Here is a 21,504-nt window from a genome sequence, read left to right on the forward strand (position 1 = left end):
TTTAGAGTAGAAAGGTGGTCACCTGACTCACATTACATTGAAAGTATAGCTTCATTTGTAATCTGATATTACCAATACCTTATAAAATTATAGGACTATGGAATTTATTTTTATCAATGTACTTTTATTTCTGCATTAATAATTTTTAATTATTAATATTTATTTGCAGGAATAACTCATTAGTAAGAAAATAATAACCTGTCATCATGACTACAATTGCAAACTCACTATAGGAATTTTGAATAAACATGCATAAGATTGAACTGAATGGTGCATTGAAAGTGATGGAGCAGGACTTAGTTGCAGCTAATCTAAATTCCATTGGTTTGACCTGTAATTCTGTTGTGTGGTTCTTAGTTGTGGTCCGATTAATAAGGTGTTGTAAAGAGGGGGGAGGGAAACACGTTCCATGTAGAATCTCTATCATAGCAGTGATTCAGACCAGATTATAGCCCTCAATTGAATACCAATAAGTAGGAATGTGGGGGGGGGGTCCTGAATAGTAACCAATATGCTATTATACAAAAACTGTGACGGTATGGCAGTTCTACCCTAATCATGCAGGTTTGCAGAAGAGAATTGTGCTGTAAGCAGATTCTTGCACTAACTCAGATGACTAGACAATAGCATAATACATTGTGCTTCCCTGCACTTGATGTGAACCAGGCATACATATTCATACCAATGTTGGCATGCACTGCAAAAGGAATTTGCATATGTAGCTCCAGAAAGTGAAGAAAAAAGAAAATCTGTCTTCTTTTCTCACCACCACAATAATACAAATAGGAGCAACATTAAAATGGATGTGTCTGATTGCTAGAGTCTGGTGAATTGAAAAACTGGCTTTCCTTACCAGAATTGCAAATGACTGCATTATTAGAAAGAGGATTTTGCTTGTGTTTTTGAATGTTACTGTTAAAAATGTTCCCCCCACCCATAGTTTCAGTTCTTCTTCACTGCTTTTCTGGGAGTAATGAGGCCACAGAATGTTCTGTGTTCTAATGGCTTGTGGAGTCTCTTAAAGTCTTATTTATATGCAAGTATAAGTGAGGAAATGATGACCCAACATATGCAACCATCTCAAAACTCTTTAGGTAACCTTTGTGAAATGTCCTGGTTGAAACAGTGAAGTTCTTTCCAAGCAGGTATCCATAAGATAAAGACATAGCATGGAATGTTAATGTTCAGATGAAGACATGAAAAGGAAAGTTAACAAAAACCTCTGTGGAATAACCAGCCTCCTATAACCAGCATGCTTAAGTCTAATCATAGAACAAGCTGTCCTGCTGGGCTTAGCTCACCTTGGGAGGAACTGGCTATTCCATGGTAGGCAGCTGTTGTGACCTGTCATGGTGTGTCCAGATACCCCATGGAGCCTCACCATTTTGTGTCACTTGGTCTATCTGAGAAGCTCAACATGTGAGGAACTCTGATCTGGTTGCTGCAGCTCAGACCATATGGCTCTTGCAAGCCACTCTTGAGCTCCTATACAAATAATTTAAGAACTTTCACCAGTGTAACTATGCCAAGTTTTAATATGCATCTTTTTTTGAATGCTGTATGGAAAAGCACATGAATCTGTGCTTTGGAGAGTTTGTAAGTTAGCCAATTTTACCTTGCCAAACATGTGGTCTCTTTCTATGATAAGGGAAGTGGGTAGCATTGGAAGCAACTTAAAATGGGATATTTTAAAGGTCTAACAACCTATATTCCCATGCTTTGCTTTGCTGCATGTTTTGTGTTTTTTAAATCTTTGCTGGGGTTCCCTTACCAAAGAGTACTTGCCCCAAACTTGGATCTTGGCATCCCATCCATGAATTCTCCTTTATATATCTATTATTTTTACATGCCACTGACAAAGTAAACTTTTTGATAGAAGTTTGATTCAGATTTTCTCCATTGTGGCTGTTCCAGGTCAAGACTCTGAGGAGTGGGGAACTTTGGACTTCTGTAGCCCTGTGTTGCACCTAGGAGGCTCACACATAGTACTTAGAATCATAGAATCATAGAGTTGGAAGAGACCACAAGGGCCATTGAGTCCAACCCCCTGCCAAGCAGGAAACACCATCAGAGCACTCCTGACATATGGTTGTCAAGCCTCTGCTTAAAGACCTCCAAAGAAGGAGACTCCACCACACTCCTTGGCAGCAAATTCCACTGTCAAACAGCTCTTACTGTCAGGAAGTTCTTCCTAATGTTTAGGTGGAATCTTCTTTCTTGTAGTTTGGAACCATTGCTCCGTGTCCGCTTCTCTGGAGCAGCAGAAAACAACCTTTCTCCCTCCTCTATGTGACATCCTTTTATATATTTGAACAGGGCTATCATATCACCCCTTAACCTCCTCTTCTCCAGGCTAAACAGCTCCCTTAGCCGTTCCTCATAAGGCATCGTTTCCAGGCCTTTGACCATTTTGGTTGCCCTCCTCTGGACACGTTCCAGTTTGTCAGTGTCCTTCTTGAACTGTGGTGCCCAGAACTGGACATAGTACTCCAGGTGAGGTCTGACCAGAGCAGAATACAGTGGCACTATTACTTCCCTTGATCTAGATGCTATACTCCTATTGATGCAGCCCAGAATTACAAAAGCCCTCTTGCTATCAGTACTAGGGGACAACACATTACAAAGGGATAAACGTGGCTAGTGCAGTGGTACCTCGCAAGACGAATGCCTCGCAAGACGAAAAACGCGCAAGACGAAAGAGTTTTCCGTTTTTTTGAGTCGTTCCGCAAGACGAATTTCCCTATGGGCTTGCTTCGCAAGACGAAACGTCTTGCGAGTTTGTTTCCTTTTTCTTAAAGCCGCTAAGCCGTTAATAGCCGCTAAGCCGCTAATAGCCGTGCTTCGCAAGACGAAAAAACCGCAAGACGAAGAGACTCGCGGAGTGGATTAATTTTGTCTTGTGAGGCACCACTGTGTTAAGTTGTGGGTGAACGTATCAGACGACACAGCGATTCTTCAAACAGCTCTTGTTTATTCAGAGGCCAGAACAGAACTGAACTGAAGGGCTCAGTCAGCCTGCTTATATAGAGGTCCAGTAGAACGTAACTGTAGCAACTTTCTAAAACTATCCAATCACTGAATGTCACTTTCAATCCTTCATTTGCATAACTATCTACAGTATCCCCCTGCTGGCCCAGGGTGAGAACTTCAGTACATAACAGCTAACGTATGAATTAGTGTGGTAACACCTCCGCTTTGGACCTCCGTTCTGCAGCCCAGACAACCGCCTTCCATTAGCTTTTCAGTGCTTTCTAAAGATGTTCAGTTTCAATTAGCCTTCCAGATCAATATCACATCTGTTATCAGTCCTGGATATGAACTCTTATTTTAAGTATGTGTTCTAGTTTTAAACTATTTTTATATTTAGAGTTTTTTTCCCAAAATGGCTTTGAAATGCAAGTGTTTTTAACTGCCATTATATATGTAACATTATAAATATTATTACACTGTAAAAAAAAAAAATCATCAAGATGCCTCATGGGAATTGATTCATAAATGAAATGATTGCTATAGGTCTTGGGTGCTGGGGTTTGCGAGTGAAAGGCACCCATAATTCTGATAATTAATCAAGGTTTTATTAAACTGCACCAAACCTGAAAATTCCTGGGTTTAGCTTATGCTAACAAGCCAGGCTATCCTGGCAGGGCTAGGTGAATGTAAGCCATTGGGTGATGGCCCATCAAGGAAACTATCAAGAGACAGCGAACACTGTCAGACAAGAAGGGGAGGGACTCCTCCTGCAGCTGTGTGTTGGTGGGCAGAGACCCAAAGGATTTAGGATTTTAGAGTGGATGACGTAAGTGAACAGGAAGTCATTTTGCAAGCGGCTTGGCAAGCAGAGAATGGGGGTGGCCATAACACGTTGTGGCTGGGAGAAGCTGCATCGAAGAGACAGAGTGGATGGCGTTTTGCTGTTCTTTGATTCTAATGGTGTGCTTATGGAGGAGGACAGACCCTCTTGGGGTGTTGATCATAGGCTCAATTTGTATATATGTGTAAATAAACCATATATCATAAAGACACCAGAGTCTTTACTGTGCCTCGTTATCCCAAAATGGAACACAGGCCATAATGAGCATGCCTGCAACCCCTGGAATCTCACACAATTTGTGGATATTCGGGTGGCGTATAATATTCTGATATTTATTAAGGCAAGCCTGTTAATACAGCTCCTCTTTGATTACCAAAACCCCCTCAAAGCCCTTCTTCTAGGACGTTGTCAGACACTTGCATGATTGTTTTAAGATATCTGCTAGTTGGTTATGAGCACTGTTGAAATTGGTAACAGGCCATAATGAAAACTGAGAAATGAGGCCACAGCTCAGAATTCTCAACAATGGATCAAAGCATTTCTAAAATGGGGCACTGATGTAATCACTGATTTAAAACTGTTCTGTTTAAGATGAATCTCGTACAATATTTAAATTACAGTCAGATGTATTTTCCTTCACCAAAAAGGAGCTATATTTTACTCTTGTCAAAGTTGATCTCTGCCCTATTCCAGCAATGTGGAAAAAGCTGGTTTCAGAAATGTATCCTAACTTTGCATCAAAGTTAGGATACATTTGTGCAGTATGCATGGTTCCTAGTTCTGTCCAGCAACCAGGGCTTTAAGTGCATAGCCAGAGCCAGGAAATTGGCAATTATAGCTGTGTGGGGAGGGTGAATTTAGTCTCTTCTTTTTGAGCACTGCAAGTGATAGAGGTATCGTACACTTTGATGTTGCATCTCATATGCTAAGATAAAGAGTAGTGCTCCTTTAGCAGACCTTTACTCTCCATTTAATCCTCCCTCCTTTTATCCGTTCTCCTGATCAGCAGTATTATATAAACATGGTCCATGCATATTTGCAGGTAAATCAAGCTTGTGTGTCATTTGATATACATTTATGTACAAGAATATTTAAATACATCACAAACTTGTTTACCTAGATTTCTGAAACTGCTTTCTGTTGAAGTTGTTTATAATAAACTTTCCAGATGGCTTTATCAATCATTTCTTGAGAATGACTTTTGCTTAAGTTTCATAGTCCCCCAAGTAATTATTTGTCTCAGAAATCAAAATATTTTTGCTCACTTTCTTCCTATACTCAAAACAAAACTTGGCAGTTTAATCAGCAATAAACCCTGGAGAAATGCAATCATAGGTCCCCCCCCCCCCCGTTCTTGAAAAAAATATTTTTGACTACTTTCACTTAAAAGTGCTTTTATCCCAGCAATGGCTTAGTTTACTTCAGGAGACTTGCTCCTCATTTTTGTGTTAATGAACTGCTAATCACATATCTTATTAAACTTGACTCACTCATTGATGCACCTGGTTCTCCCACAGCTCTCTGCTTGTGGCACATTACGATTTAGGCTGATCAAGGCAGCAATCTTTGGTTGTATGTGCTAATCTAGGCATGCCCAACTGGGGGCCAGATGTGGCCTGCAAAGCAAATTTTTATGGTTCCTAGAGGTTCTATCAAAATTTAATCAAAGAGTGGTAAATGCTTTACTTTCACTTTAATTCCTAAACATATTTTTTCCTTGGGCATTGCAAGAGATACAGATATTATTCTACACTTAAATGTTCTATCCCTTGCAGCTTATTTATTTATCACGTTTATATTACACAAATACTATACCAGTTGTATTGGTTTATGGTCCATTTCTGGGCTCAGTTGAAAATTTTAATGCCTTTTCCTGTCTAGGACCGGAATGCTTGAAAGGCAGCTTGTCTCCCTATGTTATGGGTGGCTAACCTTTTTCAGCCCGAAGGTCACGTTGCCTGGTTAAAAACCTATTGGGTGCTGTGTGGCAACAGTGGGCGAGGTCAAAATGAATACACACAAGAGTCACAAGATGCCAGTCAGGTGCCTAAAGAAAAGCTATGCTATTCACCTTCAGAATATACTAAGCTCAGTCTTTGCTGATTCAGGATCGTATACTCAAAAAACCCTGCTCCATAAACTCCCATAATAGCCATTGTTAGACTTTCCAAATGAGACTAGGTTGTGACCAACACACGCTGATCATGTGCATATCCTGAGCCTATTTATCCACTACCATATATTTTCGGGAGAGATGAGATTGCTGTCAGGTGGACCAGGCATTGCTGACATCCCTCCTTGCCAAAAATCCTTTCCCTCTTCTTCTCTTAGTGGTCAAGTAACAAGAAGTGCTCTGGTCTACTCCAGTTTTTCCTAAATGATGCTGGTGCTGATTTGAGCCTGAGCTCCTGTTTCCGGAGTGGTTGGCGAAGAAGAGCCACTGGTTTTCTGTTTTGTTTTTCAGCACTGCAGCTGATGCAACCAGTGAAAATAAATTGAATTGGGCTGGCAGGCTGTGAGGATATGTTTGGTGGGCTAGATCAGGCCTGTGGACCAGTGGGTTCACCATCTCTGGTGTGTGCTCCTACTAAGGGGGGGCGGTGATCAGGGAGATGGTAATCTCTATAGTGGCTCCCCAGTTATAGAATGTACTCCTTGGAGAGGTCTGTCTGGAACTATTTTACTGCTGTTTGGTGGCCAGGCAAATTGGAAATATCCAAGGAAATGTCAATAGTCATTCTGAGTGGAACAAGCTTGTTTTCTCCTGCTCTAGAGGGTAGGACTTGAACCAATGGCTTCACATTACATGAAAGGAGATTCAAACTGAACATACAGAAAAAACTTTCTGATAGTGAGAACTGTTTGACATTGGAACAGTCTCCCTCGGGAGGTTGTGGACTCTCCTTCCTTGGAGGTATTTAAGCAGAGGTTGGATGCCAATCTGTCATGGATTCCTTAGCTGAGATTCCTGCACTGCAGGGGGTTGGACTAGATGTCCCTCAGATTCCCTTCCAACTCGACGATTCTATGAGTAGTCCAAGCAAAGACTGTTTCATAAGGACCAGTGCTCTCTGCTCTGATGAGTTGCAGAGTTGGTGAGGAGGGAGAAAGAGGGGAATGGAGGAAAAAACTTCCTGATTTTTGTAACTTTACTAATTTTAATCCTGTTAATTTTTAAAAATCTGGCTTCTTCAATGTTTTGTTTTTTTCTTATCAACGTTTGGATTGTCAACATTTGTATTTAATTTTTTTTTAGTTTCTTATGTAAAATGAAATAGCATTTTTAAAAATGAAGTGTTGTTTTTTAAAACCTGTAATAAAATTAATAAAATAGCACAGGTGAGATTAGCAATCTATTCTAAATTTCTGTCTTGCTCAACCTGAGCAGGACCGTCGTAACAGCCTATCATAGAGAAGTCACACCCATAGAAAGGGGGACAGACTTGTGTTTTGATAAGCCTGCTTAAGCATACAACCTAAAAATACAGATTTTAGCTAGATGCGTCAGGTAATCTAGAAGGCGGCAGGATATGAATAGAACAAATGAGTGATAATGAGCTACATCCAATATTATAGCCCTGCTATAGCAAATTGACAGTTCCAGAGCTGCAGAGAGACCCTTGAAAATGCTTGCCTGTAATGCCTTGTTTGTTTGCACATATTTGGTCATCAAGGCAAACTTAAGATGTTGCTCAGAACACTTTCATACAGGGCAAATTCTTATATGGAAGAGAGCCACATGAGGAAGTATTTTATACAACATACCCTGTGAGAAATGCAACATGTTAAATTTTGTTTTGTTTACATGTACAATGCCCATTTGTGTATGTATTAGGTTACACTGTAAGCACACACTTCATCCACAGAATTGATTTCTATGTAGGAAAATCAGCTTTCATGAAGCAGCCGTTCATATCTGATTTTAGAAATTAAAGTGGGACGTAGAGATTGATGTAGTCTCAAGGCTTAACAGCCTCAGTCACTAAAGGACATCTGTGGCAAAATTAGAAACCTTAAATTGTATCCAGAAGGTTAACGGAAGCCCAAAGTGCTGGAGCTCTTTCATAATATATTCTTGGCAAGAGTGAAGAAGGCACATTTTCTGCTACAGTCTTGACTGTGCCACCCCCCCTTCCTATTTTTCATGGGGGAGGCAGTTTTGTGGCACTTCCTACCATTCAGTTTTTGTCCCTTGAAAGTTCAGAAAGCCAAAGATACAGGTTCCTCAAAGGATTTCTTCGAACAGTAAGTGCCTTGTTCATTTTAATCACAGTTTTACATTAGAGGCAACATCTGTGTAGTCCTGTATTCTGCGAAGTATAGTCTATCAGATCTCTGAGTGACAGAGATGCTTCACTAGGAAGCTCCCCCCCTTTTTTTTAAGAGACCCTTTGAATACTAGCAGTGTTCTCTGTTATGGTTCGTTGGTTAATGGTTAATCATTGTACTTTATGCTCTTCTTTTATCCAGTGAGCTTCTTGGCATGGAAGAAAAGAGTGACAATCCAGATTTGTAGCTGGAGCATCTAGACAGGTAAGTCTGAGATTCTTTCCTTGTTCCTTCAAGATCAGTTTCAACAGCCATTTAAATTATGTCCACTATGAAAGAAATGAAACTATTTTTGTATCAGTGAAAAAACAGTTAGTGAAAAAACTGTTCTGACCAATGTACAATAAAGTGAGTGGTCCAGCTACAATGATAGATTCAATAGAGCTCCAATTATGTATTTTCCTGTTCCACCCTACCCCCACCATCACTTGCCAATGTTTCAAATCCAGCTAATGATCTTTTCAACATTTTCTGGCTTCAGCATTCCCTGAGCACAATCACATACTCCTAATAACAAATTGCCTCAGTAGCATTCCAACTCATAAAAGGCATGAAAATTATTATTTGAATCTCCTAATTAATTATGACATATAAATTCTGCAATTTCTCACACTTCTCCTAGAGGTTGAAATTTAAGTCTTTCAGTGTAGCTCACCCTTCCTTTCATTATACTTGACATTTTACCTGTTGCTTTAGGAAATAACTCAATCGGACCTACAAAAAAGCAACTAATTTATTTTCTATGAAAAAATCATAATAGGATTGGGAAGTTAATGCAAATTAAGTTACATGTGTTAACTATTTACGCATTTGTTTGTTCTATGTAAAACATTTTTAGGTTGCTTGTCTAAATGCCCCTCCAAAGCAGCTTACAGTCAAAAACATTTAAAGGTACAAAGAATATTACAAAATTTTACAACTCAGCAACAGTCCACATAAGCAATTTTTTTAACAGAGCTGGAAAAAAGCAATTCAACCAGATTATCACTCAGCTAATAAACATCACAAACTAAAAACGCCTTCATAGAAATTTGGCACACGTCAAATGGAAGGCAATTCTGTAACAGTCTTTCATGCGTGAAGTTTAGAAATGTACTAATATTTGCTAATTGGAAATATTGGTCATGTTTCATTAGTTCTTGATCTAAGTTAGTTCCTTATTTGAACACATGATGCTGGTGATTGAAAGCTTGGGTGTCCATGTGCTGCTGGGCCAGGTCTTAAGTTCCTGCATTAATTTACAAGGTGCCTAACAACTTGGGCCTGGGACCCCTTATATCCTTGTCCAGTCATTGAGCTTGAGTCTGTTGGGGGTCACCCATGGTTTATATGTGTGGCTTTTAACTATTGAAATCTGTTTGTTCAGTGTTGTGGACCCAAGCCTGTGGAACATCCTCTTGAGAAATCTTCAGGTTGTAGTGGATAGGTCAGTGAAAATGTAGATCCCAGTGTAGTGTGAAAAGGATAATTCCATGTCAAATATTAGGAAAATGATAAAAATAATAATTTGAGAAGATTATAATGCCTTTATACAAGTCACACTTGGGATACTATGTACTGTATTAGAAAACTGGAAACGCTGCAGAAAAGAGCAACCAAAATGATGTGGTGAGTAGAACGGCTCCCCCATGAGAGAAGGTTAGAATATTTGTGGCTATTTAAATTATTGGAAAAGAATTTGATAAGATGAATACAAAAGGTTTGCATTGTATAGAGAATGTGGACAGAGATGCACTTTTCTCCCTCTCTTGTAATACTAGAGGCCAAAATCATCCGGTGAAGCTGAATGGTGGGAGATTAAGGGCAAAGGAAGTAGTCGTTCACACAGAGCACATGTTAAACCATGGAATTCGCTTTCATAAGATGTACTGAAGGCTCTCAGCTTAGATGGCTTTCATGGAGGGTAAGGCTATACGCTACCTCTAAGATCAAAGACAGCATGGCTTGAATGTGAGCTGCTGGGGGGAGATTACTGTTGCATTCAGGTCCTGCTTGTGGACTTCCCATAAGCATCTGCCTGGTCTGTAGGGGATCCAGCAGGATTCTTCTGTCTTTGTCTGTTCATCATCATCATGAAATGGTACACCAGGTGTGCCCTTTTTGATGCTGGACTGCTACAGCTTGTTCAATCTAGGACTGCATTTGAAAAAGTATTTAGAAGCTTCACATGACACAGAATGCAGTGGTGATAATTTTAAACTGGAATCCACTACCTACAAATAAGACTATAGTGGAGGTATTGTCCTTTAATTATTAGGATTATTTATTGTTTTACCAATTACATTTCTATCCCACCCTCCCAGGGTGATGTGCTTTGTAAACACACACCCCTTTCATCCTCACAATAGCTGTATAAGAGAGACAGTGAGCGGCCAAAGTTCACCTACAGGCATTGTGGCTGAGTAAGAGTTTTGCCTTAGCTCTTGGTTAGCTTTCAAAAAGTCAAGAAATCAGTGCAAGGGGGTTAAGCTGCTGAAAATCCAAAGGTCAGAAGAGATTAATAAGTAGTCAAGAGCAAGCAATGAATAAAAATGGAAAACGTCCAAGTATAAACAAACTGCCTTCTTGTTAGAAGGACAGTACATATATCCCTGAAGGAATGTTTGCAGAAAATCTGTGTTTTCAGAAGTGAAAGACGGATTGGTGAACATACTGTGAGATGCATTTGCATTGGTAGAGATTCATAGCAATTAGGCAATGGAGAAGTCATTAGCATTAATTGAGTAATCTGGGAATTGTCAAAATTTATTGTATGTGTGAATGTGGTTGAATCATGAAAGAGAATTACGGTTGTCGTGAGGGGGAGAAGCGGAGGGAGCCGAGGCGGCGGCGGCCACGGCAGCAGGAGGGGGAAGGATATCACCATGGTTGTGGCTGTTCGGCAGGTCGTTTTGTACCTGTCCCTGTGGACCGCCTGCGTTCTGAGCAAACCCACCAAGAAGAAGGATCGCATCCACCATGAACCTCAGCTCAGCAACAAGGTCCATGATGATGCACAGAACTTTGACTATGACCACGACGCCTTCCTGGGTGCAGATGAGGCCAAGACCTTTGACCAGCTGACGCCAGAAGAGAGCAAGGAGAGGCTGGGAAAGATTGTAAGTAAAATAGATGAAGACAAGGACGGGTTTGTAACTCCCGAAGAGCTAAAAGACTGGATTAAATTTGCCCAAAAGCGCTGGATTTACGAGGATGTAGAGCGCCAGTGGAAGGGGCACGACCTCAATGAGGACAGGCTCATTTCCTGGGAAGAGTATAAAAATGCCACCTACGGCTACATCTTAGACGACCCTGACCCCGACGATGGCTTTAACTACAAGCAGATGATGGTGAGAGATGAGCAGAGGTTCAAGATGGCTGACAAGGACGGCGACCTGATTGCTACCAAGGAAGAGTTCACTGCTTTTCTGCATCCTGAAGAATACGAATACATGAAGAATATAGTTGTGCAGGAAACTATGGAGGACATTGACAAGAACGGGGATGGCTTCATTGACTTGGAAGAGTACACAGGCGACATGTACAGCCACGACGGCGACGCCGAAGAGCCCGAGTGGGTGAAGACAGAGCGAGAGCAATTTGTAGAGTTCCAGGACAAGAACCGCGACGGGAAGATGGACAAGGAGGAGACCAAGGACTGGATCCTCCCCTCAGACTACGATCACGCCGAGGCAGAAGCACGGCACCTCGTTTACGAGTCGGATCAGAACAAGGATGGCAAACTCAGCAAAGAGGAAATTGTGGACAAGTACGACTTGTTTGTGGGCAGCCAGGCTATGGACTTTGGGGAACCCACGACGAGTTCTTAGCCAGAGAGGAGGAAAAGAGGAAGAAAGTAATTTATTTTTTACGGTTTCTGGAATAACGCAAAGAACTCTCTCTCACTACTGAGACTGGCAGTTTCAGGCAACAACGTGGAAAAACGAGAATAAACCTCTCCCGTCCTTCCTTTGCTACTCCTTTCCATGGGGACGGGAGCTCAGTGTTTTGACAAGCAACTTTTAACTTGCAACAAATGGGTTGTTTTGTTTTATAGATTTGCATTTTTGGGTTTAATTTTTTTGTCTAACAAAGTTCTGTTTTATTTTTGTATTTTATTTTTGGTCCCATGTGAGATGAAGAATGCATATCCTGAAACATTAGCCCTAGAGCAACACTAGCTCCCCCTAACTGACCTCCCCCTGTGAGTGTGTGTGTGTGTGCCTAGCTACAAAATCCAATCGCAAAATGCCAGAGAACAAGGAGGGCCATGGAGGACACACGAGAAAGCTTCAGTCTTCTAGTTTCTTCCCCCTATTACTGTTTTGAACTGGGGTGATTGCCTCCAGCCCATCTCGAAGGGCCTAGCGGAAAATTTCAACAACAGATGCTTCCAGTTCAACTTTACTACTGTTATCTTCCAGTGAAAGAGGATTTTCCCACAATGCACCTCCCACACCTGAGTTAGGAAGGTTTGCCGAAGGCTGTACATTAACTATGGTACCCTTCAACAAGAGGAGTTGTGGCATCCCTGCTTCGCCCCAAGTATTAATTCTTGGTGCTTGTGCTGCCCCCAGGAGCTGGGATCATCCAGCCCCCTTGCAGATGGGGTAGAGGACTTTGGCCAGTGCTGCTACAACCCTCCATTCAGGGCATTCACCACCTCCCACCCCCCGGACTTGGTTATGAAAGCCAAATCATCTCCACCTTTTATCCTCCTGGTTTGCTGTTCGCCTGGGCCTGCCTCTGCTTAGAACAGTGAGCAGCTGGTGCCTCAAGTGGGCGAATGCCGTACGGGCGTCAAGCGGGCCAGGAGAATAATGTGGCAGTTAGACGCACATGGAAGTCCTTCATTTTTGAAGTGCCTTTACCTTTTCTTTTTTAAAAAATCAGGCTTCCCTGCCAAAAAGGAACCCCGGTGTGAAAACGTGCATCCAAAAGTAGAGAGGGAATCTCTGTCCTTTATGCAAAATGCATGGCCCCCAGCTGCCTAGTCTGCCTGGGCGAGGGCCTTCTCCTTACCTCAGAAAAGGCAAACCACACGCCCTCTCTTCTTCCTCTCGGGTCCCAGGGTGCAACATGGGATCTCGGCCTTTTGAAGCTGACGCTCTCAAGTTCCCATTCTGGGACCAGTTTGCTGGGTTTGCTCATGCAGGTTTCCTGGGTTCAGCCCACCAGCAATGGCTCCCCCCACAAGCCCATTGAATGAGAATGTGATCAGTGCTCAGCACGACTGCTGGTCCCTGGTCCCAGGGTTTCAGGCCTGTCTTCCCCAGCTTTCTCCAAAGGTTTTGCGTGACGGTCCCAGAACTTTTCATCCAAACTGTCTGGAGGGCAGCAGGCTAAGATAGGCTGCCCTTATTCGCTTAAGACACTTCTCCCTGCGAGCCTCCTGAACACCAAAGGCCAACCTCTCCCTCTGGCCTGCACTAAATAACTGTCATAATCATGAGTGGTTTGGTAAAATTCCCCCGCCCCCAAATTTCCTTTGAGCCACGACAGCTCCAAGGGCAGAAATCTTCAAAACACTACCTACACCTCTCAATTCCAACTAACCTCTTCCTTTCAGTTAATAAACTTGGTGCCGGGAACAGGAAAGCAATGCTCATGAAACCAGGCATTGAAAGAATCCAGGATTTCATAAGATCAGTGTGTCGTGAGCCTGGGCTTCCGCTCATAACGAAACAGCAGGGCATTCCTCGTTTCCCAGTTTCAGGAAAGGAGGTGCATCCTGGTCAAGCAAGGTGCCAGACGGTGGGAGAACGAAACACCCATGTAGAGGACCTCGGTCCCATTTGCTTCGCCACAGAGAATTGGAGAGGGGCAGCGAGTTTATGAAACATTGCTTCTCCTTGCCCAGATGTGAAGACTTGAGTCGGGAAAGGGAGCTGTTGCCATTGTTTGCTTCCCAGCTTCTTTGTTGAACACTAACGAAGGTGCATCTGCACCACAATTGCATTTTCCTTCCCACGCTTGCATATTTTCACTCTGATGCAAAAGCCACCTCCTCTCCCCTGTAGCCTATGTCCCACCGCCACCCCTGGAAATTCTGACCTGCAGATTTGGCAGCGAGGAGGGGGGTGTTTGCTTGTGTGCGCATGCAACCTAGCTGGCTCTGTTGGCGTGACTGATATCGGGAGCAGGTACCTTCGGGGATGTACGCCTGTGATGCTTCTTTTTAGCACTGATGAGCCAAAGTTTCAGGAGTGCTGCTGTGCAGATGTGTGCTGTAAAAACACACACACACACACACACACACACACACACACAAAAACTTAATCCCCACTGCAGAAAAAAAATGGCCGAAGCAGAATTCTGTCAGTCAGGGCTTTCTGCCACGTGTATCTTGATTTTTATACTCCGCCGTGTTAACTCCTTGCACAATCTTTATTATCAAAGCAGATATGAACCTGGTGGCCACAGAAACTCGTTATTCGCATGCCCCAAAGCTCTTCATGGTCCACCTTTTTAGGCGATGACTTTTTTTTTTGGTAGAGTGTAAATGGAGTTTTATATAATGTACAACATAAAGATGGTGTCTTAATAAAAACTGTTTACATCCAAAAAAAAAAAAAAAGAGAATTACCACCATTCTTTCAAAATTGTACTTTTCCTCCTTATTTCCATGAGAGGCTTGAGCATTATATACACTTATACTTCTAATCAAGCTGAGAGAGAGAGAGAGAGAGAGAGAGAGAGAGAGAGAGAAAGAAAGAGAGAGAGGAGAGCAACTAAAATGTTTAAGGGGCTGGAGAAACTCTCCCATGGGAAAAAGCAACTGAGGCTTTTGGTTTAGGAAAAGAGTGAAGGTGGCACCTGAGAGTGCGGTTTCAATTCATGTGTGGTGTGGAGCAGTGGACAGAGAAAACTCCCTACTTTTCTCATAGTACTAGGACTTAGGGACATCCAAAGGACACAAATTGTTAGAAAATTCGGGACAGACAAATAGGAAGTGGGTCTCCATAAAACACAGTTTAAATATGGAACTCTCTCCTACAAGCTGTAGTGATGGTCTTTAAAAAGTTAGACAAGAAAAGGCTATTAATGGCTGTGTGCTGCCTCTAACATCTGAGGAAGCATGCCCCGGAATGCTACTTGTGTAGAAACACAGGTGGGGGGGAAGAAGTGCTTGTGGGTTTTCCATAGGCTTCTGGCCACCATAAGAATGGATGCTGAGCTAGAAGGGCCTGATCCAGCATCCCTCTCTTCATATTATTAACATGTTTGCAATGCATGCACAGTTTCAAAGAAAAAAAGGCTGAGGCCAGGAAATCTGTACATAGGAGTTTATTTAGATGCCACAAGTTTTAAATCACTCCCTTTTACATCCCAAACCACTGCATCATCTCCTTCAGTTGAATTACCATTGGGGTTTACAACATGATTTACAAAATGGATTAATGATGCGATTTACAAATGTCCTTTGTGGATCCTATAAAACACAACTTTATAATACCGTCATTAAAACAATGAAAATCAACACATAAGGGATGCTAAAAAGGGGGCAACTGATAGAAAGAAAAGACAAACTCTGCTGGCATGGAGTCCCATACAAATAGGGCCTTCTTTGTTGTCTTCAGGGTTTTTGCATAAAGGAATTCTCGGACATTAGAGGAAAACAAAAGCAGGGCCTGCACCATTAACCACTAGACCCACCTGTGTACCAGAACAACTGACCTGAAGTGTTTATTTTTATGTTGGATGCTAAAAATATACTGTGATAGAGCATGAATGTGTTGTCATATTCATTTTTAAAAATCCATTCCTATAATAGGCTTCAAAAAGTTCACATGACTGCAGACCTTCCATAATGTTCTGCAATACGCCTTTAGTAGAATGCTCTGTGCATGATATAACATAGAACAATGTCCACTATTCTTTCACTGCAGATACTCTACCATGGCTTTTAGAAATCAGTTTTACAGTTCTTGATTAAAACAGTTGTTCCACAAATGTAATGTGTACTTGCTAAGCTTACCACCAGACTCTCGTTCTGGCCAAGCAGTTTAGATATAAACAGTGAAAATGAAGAGTATCTCGCACAGCAAAAGCAGAATGAGAACAGGAAGCACTTTGAAAACACGGTGACCTCAGCTCTAAGTTCTAGGAGTGCAGGAGTGTTTGCATGTCCCTTCCCCCTCTGCTTAGCAAATGTAGTGAAAAGGAAACAAGGTTGGTTTTTGTTTTTGGTAGATCAATAAATAAGCAAACAAACATATCCTGTTGCTGCACTCATAGATTCAAATATCAAGGTTGACATTGTATGCAACTAGCCTATCTGGAAGTGGGGGGGCGGGGTTACCTTCCCAATTCCCACTGAGCAGTCTGGTGTACCTGCTATGCTGTGGGAGGCAATCTATGCATGGGAACCAGTTGGATAGGACTGAATCTATTGAAGTTTTAAGCTGAGACAGATTTTGCTTTAGCGCTATCGACATCTTAGCCTTGCAAAATCAAAGCAGCTACCTATCATTCAAACTTAACCTTTGTGCACATTTCAAAGTTTTAATTACAATTCTGGTTAAGTTTAGGATTTTAAACAGCGTTTTACAGATGGCTAACTTAATAAATTAGATCTTTTTTGAATGTCAGAAGATGTGGGAAATGGGGACAAGGTTGTTTGGTGAATATATTACATTTAATGAAAACTGGAACGTGGCGTGGTCCACCTTTCTTCCAAGGCTAGCATACTGCCAAGGTGATGTATGCTGAAATTATAGTTAAATGCAGTGACATTTACACTGTTCCTTGTAAGCTCTAACACAGTACAAATAGAGATGAACTTGTTCGTTATGGCATACATAATGGAGGATGGCAGACTTTATTATGCTAAAGCAACTACATGGGGGAGAGATTATAAACATATAACAGTTTAACAGATATCAAAATCTCACCCATTCACTTAAAATCTAGAAGTGAAAAGCCCTTTGATTGCTTTATTGAATGCTTCACAACCCTAACTGAATTACACCAACATCCAATATTTGTTGTTTGACTTGCAAACTACAAATTCTGCTAAGCCTAATGTTGATAAATGCCATGGTTTTCTGGGTACGTTCTGGAGCACTACTGATGAAAACTGTGTCATCCTTTCTTTTCCCCTCCACACAGGAATTTTGCTGTTAGCTCTTTTGTCTGCAAAAAAAATATGCTTTTTGCCACTTCATTAAACTTGTGACATTATCCCTTTTTATATATTTGTGTGTTTCTTTCATAAAGATAGGCTGAGGTTTGATTACTTCCAGCCTGTACAAGTCAAATGTACCTTGGAATGTTTTACAATGTTTGACAGCTATGAAATATAAGTACTATGCAATTTGACTGTACATACATACATATTTTCATAAATACATCCGAACAGGGACCTCAGAACTAAATAGGCAATAGTATGGGACTAAACCACAACAGGCAGCCTTATTTTGTAGGACCTTGATCTAACCTAAAATAAAATGGGAGTTTCCATAATGTTGGTTTTGTACACAAAGTAAACAAATCAATACATTGTATTTTACTGATGAAATAATTTCAATGCATTTGCAAATGATTTGACAGGAAAAGGGTGTAATTTACAACACTCAAAACTTTTTAACAACCATTGATTTATATGTATTGTACTGTAAAAGTCACCCGAGAGAAGCCTAGCAAGGTTGAGCATGTAGTGGTAGGTCCCAAAGGCAACTCCCAAATATCTTCCTCAGACGGAGACTTTGGTAATTGTCTATTGTATAAAACTCCCATCTCTTACAACTGCATTCATTTTGCAAGTGGGAAGTTGCATCCGTTTGCCTCACGAAAATAATAGTCCCAGCTTTATACTTCAGTTATTGTGAAGACATTCTAAATCCACAGAGCAGCACACATTTCCATTCTGTGAGGAGAAAGAAAACAAAGAAAATAAGATGCATTAACGCTATTAGCAGAACCAGTGAATATGACTATTATGACATGGGCTCTAAAAAAGTAGACTCAGGAAATGAGCATTTTGCAATTCAGTCCCCCTAAGACTTTTTTTTATTGTCAACAGTCCTGCTTTGGGCGTTTACCAGGGACTAGTGCTGCAGTAAGATAGTGGAGGGATGGCAGAACTCCTCCATCACATAGATGGCGTTGCACTCTCTCTGTAGGAACAGCTGTTCAAATTGAGGGATGCAACACCATCTCTGTTGCTGGAGACTCAGGTGATCTCTGGGGTGAGGAGGACCTATTACTAGCTTGTGCGGGTATGTTAGCTACGCCCTTTCCTGGACAGAGATCACTTAGTCACTGTGATTCATGTGTTGATAACCTCACGATTGGACTACTGCAGTGTGCTCATGTAGGGCTTTCCTTGAGATTGGGCTAGGAGCTGCAGCTAGTGCAGAATGCTATGGCCATATTACACCTGAGGTGAGGGAACTGCAGTGGCTGCCAATCAGCGGCCATGCGTTCAAGGTCTTCTTGTTAACATACAACTTGGGACTAGGTTACCTGAAAGACCACCTGCCCCTGTCTAGACCTGAAAATTACTTAGATCATCTCAGGAAATTCTACCTGTGGCAGTGTATCCTGCACCATAGGGTATGTTTTTCTATTGCCTGTTTCATTGGCTTTTAGGAGGTTTTGTGTGTGTTCTTGATTTAATGATATATGTTTTAGACTATACACCACTAAGATTTTTTAAAAACATTAACCAGTTTATAAATGCTGCTCAATAAATAGATCATGTGACTCTTGGCTCTCATATGCAAAATCTAATTCCACAAAGGTTCTGTTCACATTATTACCCTTCAAAAAAAAGGGGGCGGGGAAAACAGATCATATGAAGTGAATTTCTGCACAAGCAGCCATTTACACAGAGCTGCTTCACTTAAACTGGAGGCTATTTGCATGATGGGAAGACTTATGCCATTCTATAGACTCGCCCATGATAATGTATAAAGTTGACTGTTCTAAGGAGGGTGGGTGATTTACTTTGATGCCGAAAAATGTTGATTCAGATTCTGTTGGTTAGATGGCAACAATTTTCTTTTCAGTTTAGTAAAATTAAATAAGAGCAGCTATACAGAATCTTCCTATACTTCTTCCTCCAACTCTCTTCTTTGCTTAGAGATAGTTTGCAGTATTTTCTTGGCATGAGTACTAATATTATTATTTTTCTTTGAAACATAGATATATTTCCTGAGAGATGATTCTTTCTCACATGTGCAGCCTCTTAGCTGTTCTCTGATGGAAAATGGGAATTATTATTTTCTCAGGCTAAATGGTCAGTTCCAAAAAGTCTTGTTTTAGTAAGGTTTGCTTACTTCCAACTAGTTAGATTCATTCTACTAAACATATTCTTAGGCACATTCTTGTGAAATTGAATTACCACTCTGAAAGCTTAGCAGACCAAAAGCTTGGCATTCTAACATAGGAATACTGAAGTGGTTCAAAGAGAAGCAGGTAACTCCCCACCCCCTTAAGAATCGGTGCAGTTTTAACCTTGTCTACTCAGCTGCAAGTGCTACCAAATGCCATGGGGCTTACTCCCAGGTAAGTGGGGTTAGGCTTGCAGCCTAGGATACTTGCCCCCTAGTTACTACTGATTGGGATAGCCTCTTGTGCAGACTGAACCATTTGGACCAGTGGAATTATATCTCTATATCCGGAGTTTTGAATTATGAAATGATCTTGTTTGGTACTTCTTTTGGTGAGGTACAGTCACAATAATTTTCAGGAATCATTGGGGTTAAAGGGAACGGTGTTTAGATAACTAAGAGCTACAACTATAGCTGGAATTCACAAGCTACAGATTCTTAATGACTTAACTGATGTGTACATTTGGTTTGCAGTCATGGAGTTACTTATATCTACTCATCATGTTGAGTTTGATTTTATTAAGTTTGTTCAGGTAACTTGGGACAGTATGTTCTGTTAAGAAGGAACTAACAAAGATGCCTCTTCAAGTGTCTGATATACAGAGCAGCTTCCTGCCTGCTTTCACCAGGTGCATGGAACTCTTAATCCACATGGCAAACAGAGCAAATCCAATACCATACTAATCCTATCTCTGCTGCCATATGATTTGAGTCTGTGACATCTGAACCTCAGAGATACACAAATGGAAGCAACTATATTCCCCTGTCACAGCTCAGCGCAATGCCTCAGGGAAAGAGCCCCAAGGGCAGGAAAGCAAATCAAATGAATTAAAGCTCAAATACTCCAGCCATGGCTTATTGCTGCACTGTGCATGAGAAAATGGCGAAGAATACCCTGTTACAGTATTTTATACAGCATTTCATAAAACAGCATTTGGTACTTTCAGTGATCTAGAAAGGATCAAAGGAAAGCAATTCCGTCCAGGAAGATGGTGTAAAAAGAACAAGAAATCATTATTTGATTAACATGCATTGCTCAAGTGCTGCATGTTAGTCACTGTAAAAAGTTACTATTTTGGTACACTTTCATTTTCTTCTCATTTGAAATAAAAAGCATAACCTTGGATGATAACGGATGCTAATTGCAGTAAGTGCATTACAGTATTTCTGAAAGCTAAAGTGGATGAAGTGATAAATATGATTTCTCAAAAGGATGTAATTTTGGTATCAGTTACATTCACAATGAAATCTTCTTGCCCTAAACTATAATGGCTTTAGAAAGTTGTGTATAGGACAATGCCACAAAACTATGACAGGCAGCACAACAATACTTTATGAGGCCTGGAGCTCTTGCATGCCACTGACATTCATCTTTTGGAGGAGTGGAGGGCTTCTTTAAGTGGCAGAGGACTTTCCAGGTTTTATGTGCCAACAGATGATGAGTTGGGGAGGTTTTCTGTATCTATTGGGAAGCACTGATAGAATGAATAGAGTGTTGGGCTAGAACCTGGGAGATCAGATCTTACTCAGCCATGAAGGTCATTGTGACCTTACGCCACAGCCTAACCTACTTCATAGTGCTGTGTGAATAAAATGGGGAGAAGGAAGACCATGTATGCCACTTTAAGGTCTATGGAAGAAAGTTGAAATATAAATAAATAATATAAATAAATGTGGCAGGACACCCCACACACCCTCAAAAAAGTATCCTGGTATCTAATAGTGAATTCAGAGTAATTCTAGATTGTGTTGGCAGTGATTATGACTATAGTGACAATTCTGAAACCTTACAACTTCAAATGGGCCATTTCTGCACTAATCTAAAATGTGTGGCTTGAGGGTTGTCATCTTCATTGTTTAATATTCCATTTTTATTCATTCCACCATGAATAGCGAATTATACTCCAGAAAGTTTATAAAACCAAGCTACAAAATAGGATTTGTGTTTCTCTTGATTTTCCTGCTTTAGAGAATAAATGTGTATTTCTACCCTTTACCTTCAATTTTTGCCCATCTCTGTAAGGAAATAGAGCAAGAAGCAAAAGGGAT

The 21,504-nt window shown here is 41.1% G+C and overlaps 2 protein-coding genes and 1 long non-coding RNA gene across 8 annotated transcripts in view; 2 read left to right on the top strand and 1 right to left on the bottom strand.

The window, feature by feature from the left end:
* The window catches only part of LOC310756441, a 56,436-nt gene that overhangs the window by 23,006 nt on the left and 11,926 nt on the right, over window positions 1-21,504 (top strand). For all 3 annotated transcript variants that reach the window (XR_014544876.1, XR_014544877.1, XR_014544878.1), the window contains exon 2: window positions 8,282-8,344. This is a non-coding gene — a long non-coding RNA (uncharacterized lncRNA). The remainder of the gene's footprint in view (window positions 1-8,281; window positions 8,345-21,504) is intronic.
* Window positions 10,931-12,394, top strand: LOC310746448 (calumenin-like). The gene has a single exon (XM_083580171.1). The coding sequence runs from the start codon at window positions 11,005-11,007 to the stop codon at window positions 11,947-11,949; it is 945 nt and encodes a 314-aa protein (XP_083436297.1). The 5' UTR covers window positions 10,931-11,004; the 3' UTR covers window positions 11,950-12,394.
* NELL1 (neural EGFL like 1) overlaps window positions 15,391-21,504 on the bottom strand; it is a 374,882-nt gene continuing 368,768 nt past the window's right edge. For all 4 annotated transcript variants that reach the window (XM_083598461.1, XM_083598460.1, XM_083598463.1 and 1 more), the window contains one exon: window positions 15,391-17,987. In XM_083598461.1, the coding sequence (XP_083454587.1) occupies window positions 17,937-17,987 (51 nt within the window). In that variant the 3' untranslated portion in view covers window positions 15,391-17,936. The remainder of the gene's footprint in view (window positions 17,988-21,504) is intronic.

The sequence above is a fragment of the Podarcis filfolensis genome (assembly GCF_964270895.1).
Source record: "Podarcis filfolensis genome assembly, chromosome: 1".
Lineage (NCBI taxonomy): Eukaryota > Metazoa > Chordata > Lepidosauria > Squamata > Lacertidae > Podarcis > Podarcis filfolensis.

Excerpts from the sequence above, each read along its gene's own strand:
- LOC310746448 (XM_083580171.1), top strand. The coding sequence starts at position 11,005 with ATGGTTGTGGCTGTTCGGCAGGTCGTTTTGTACCTGTCCCTGTGGACC.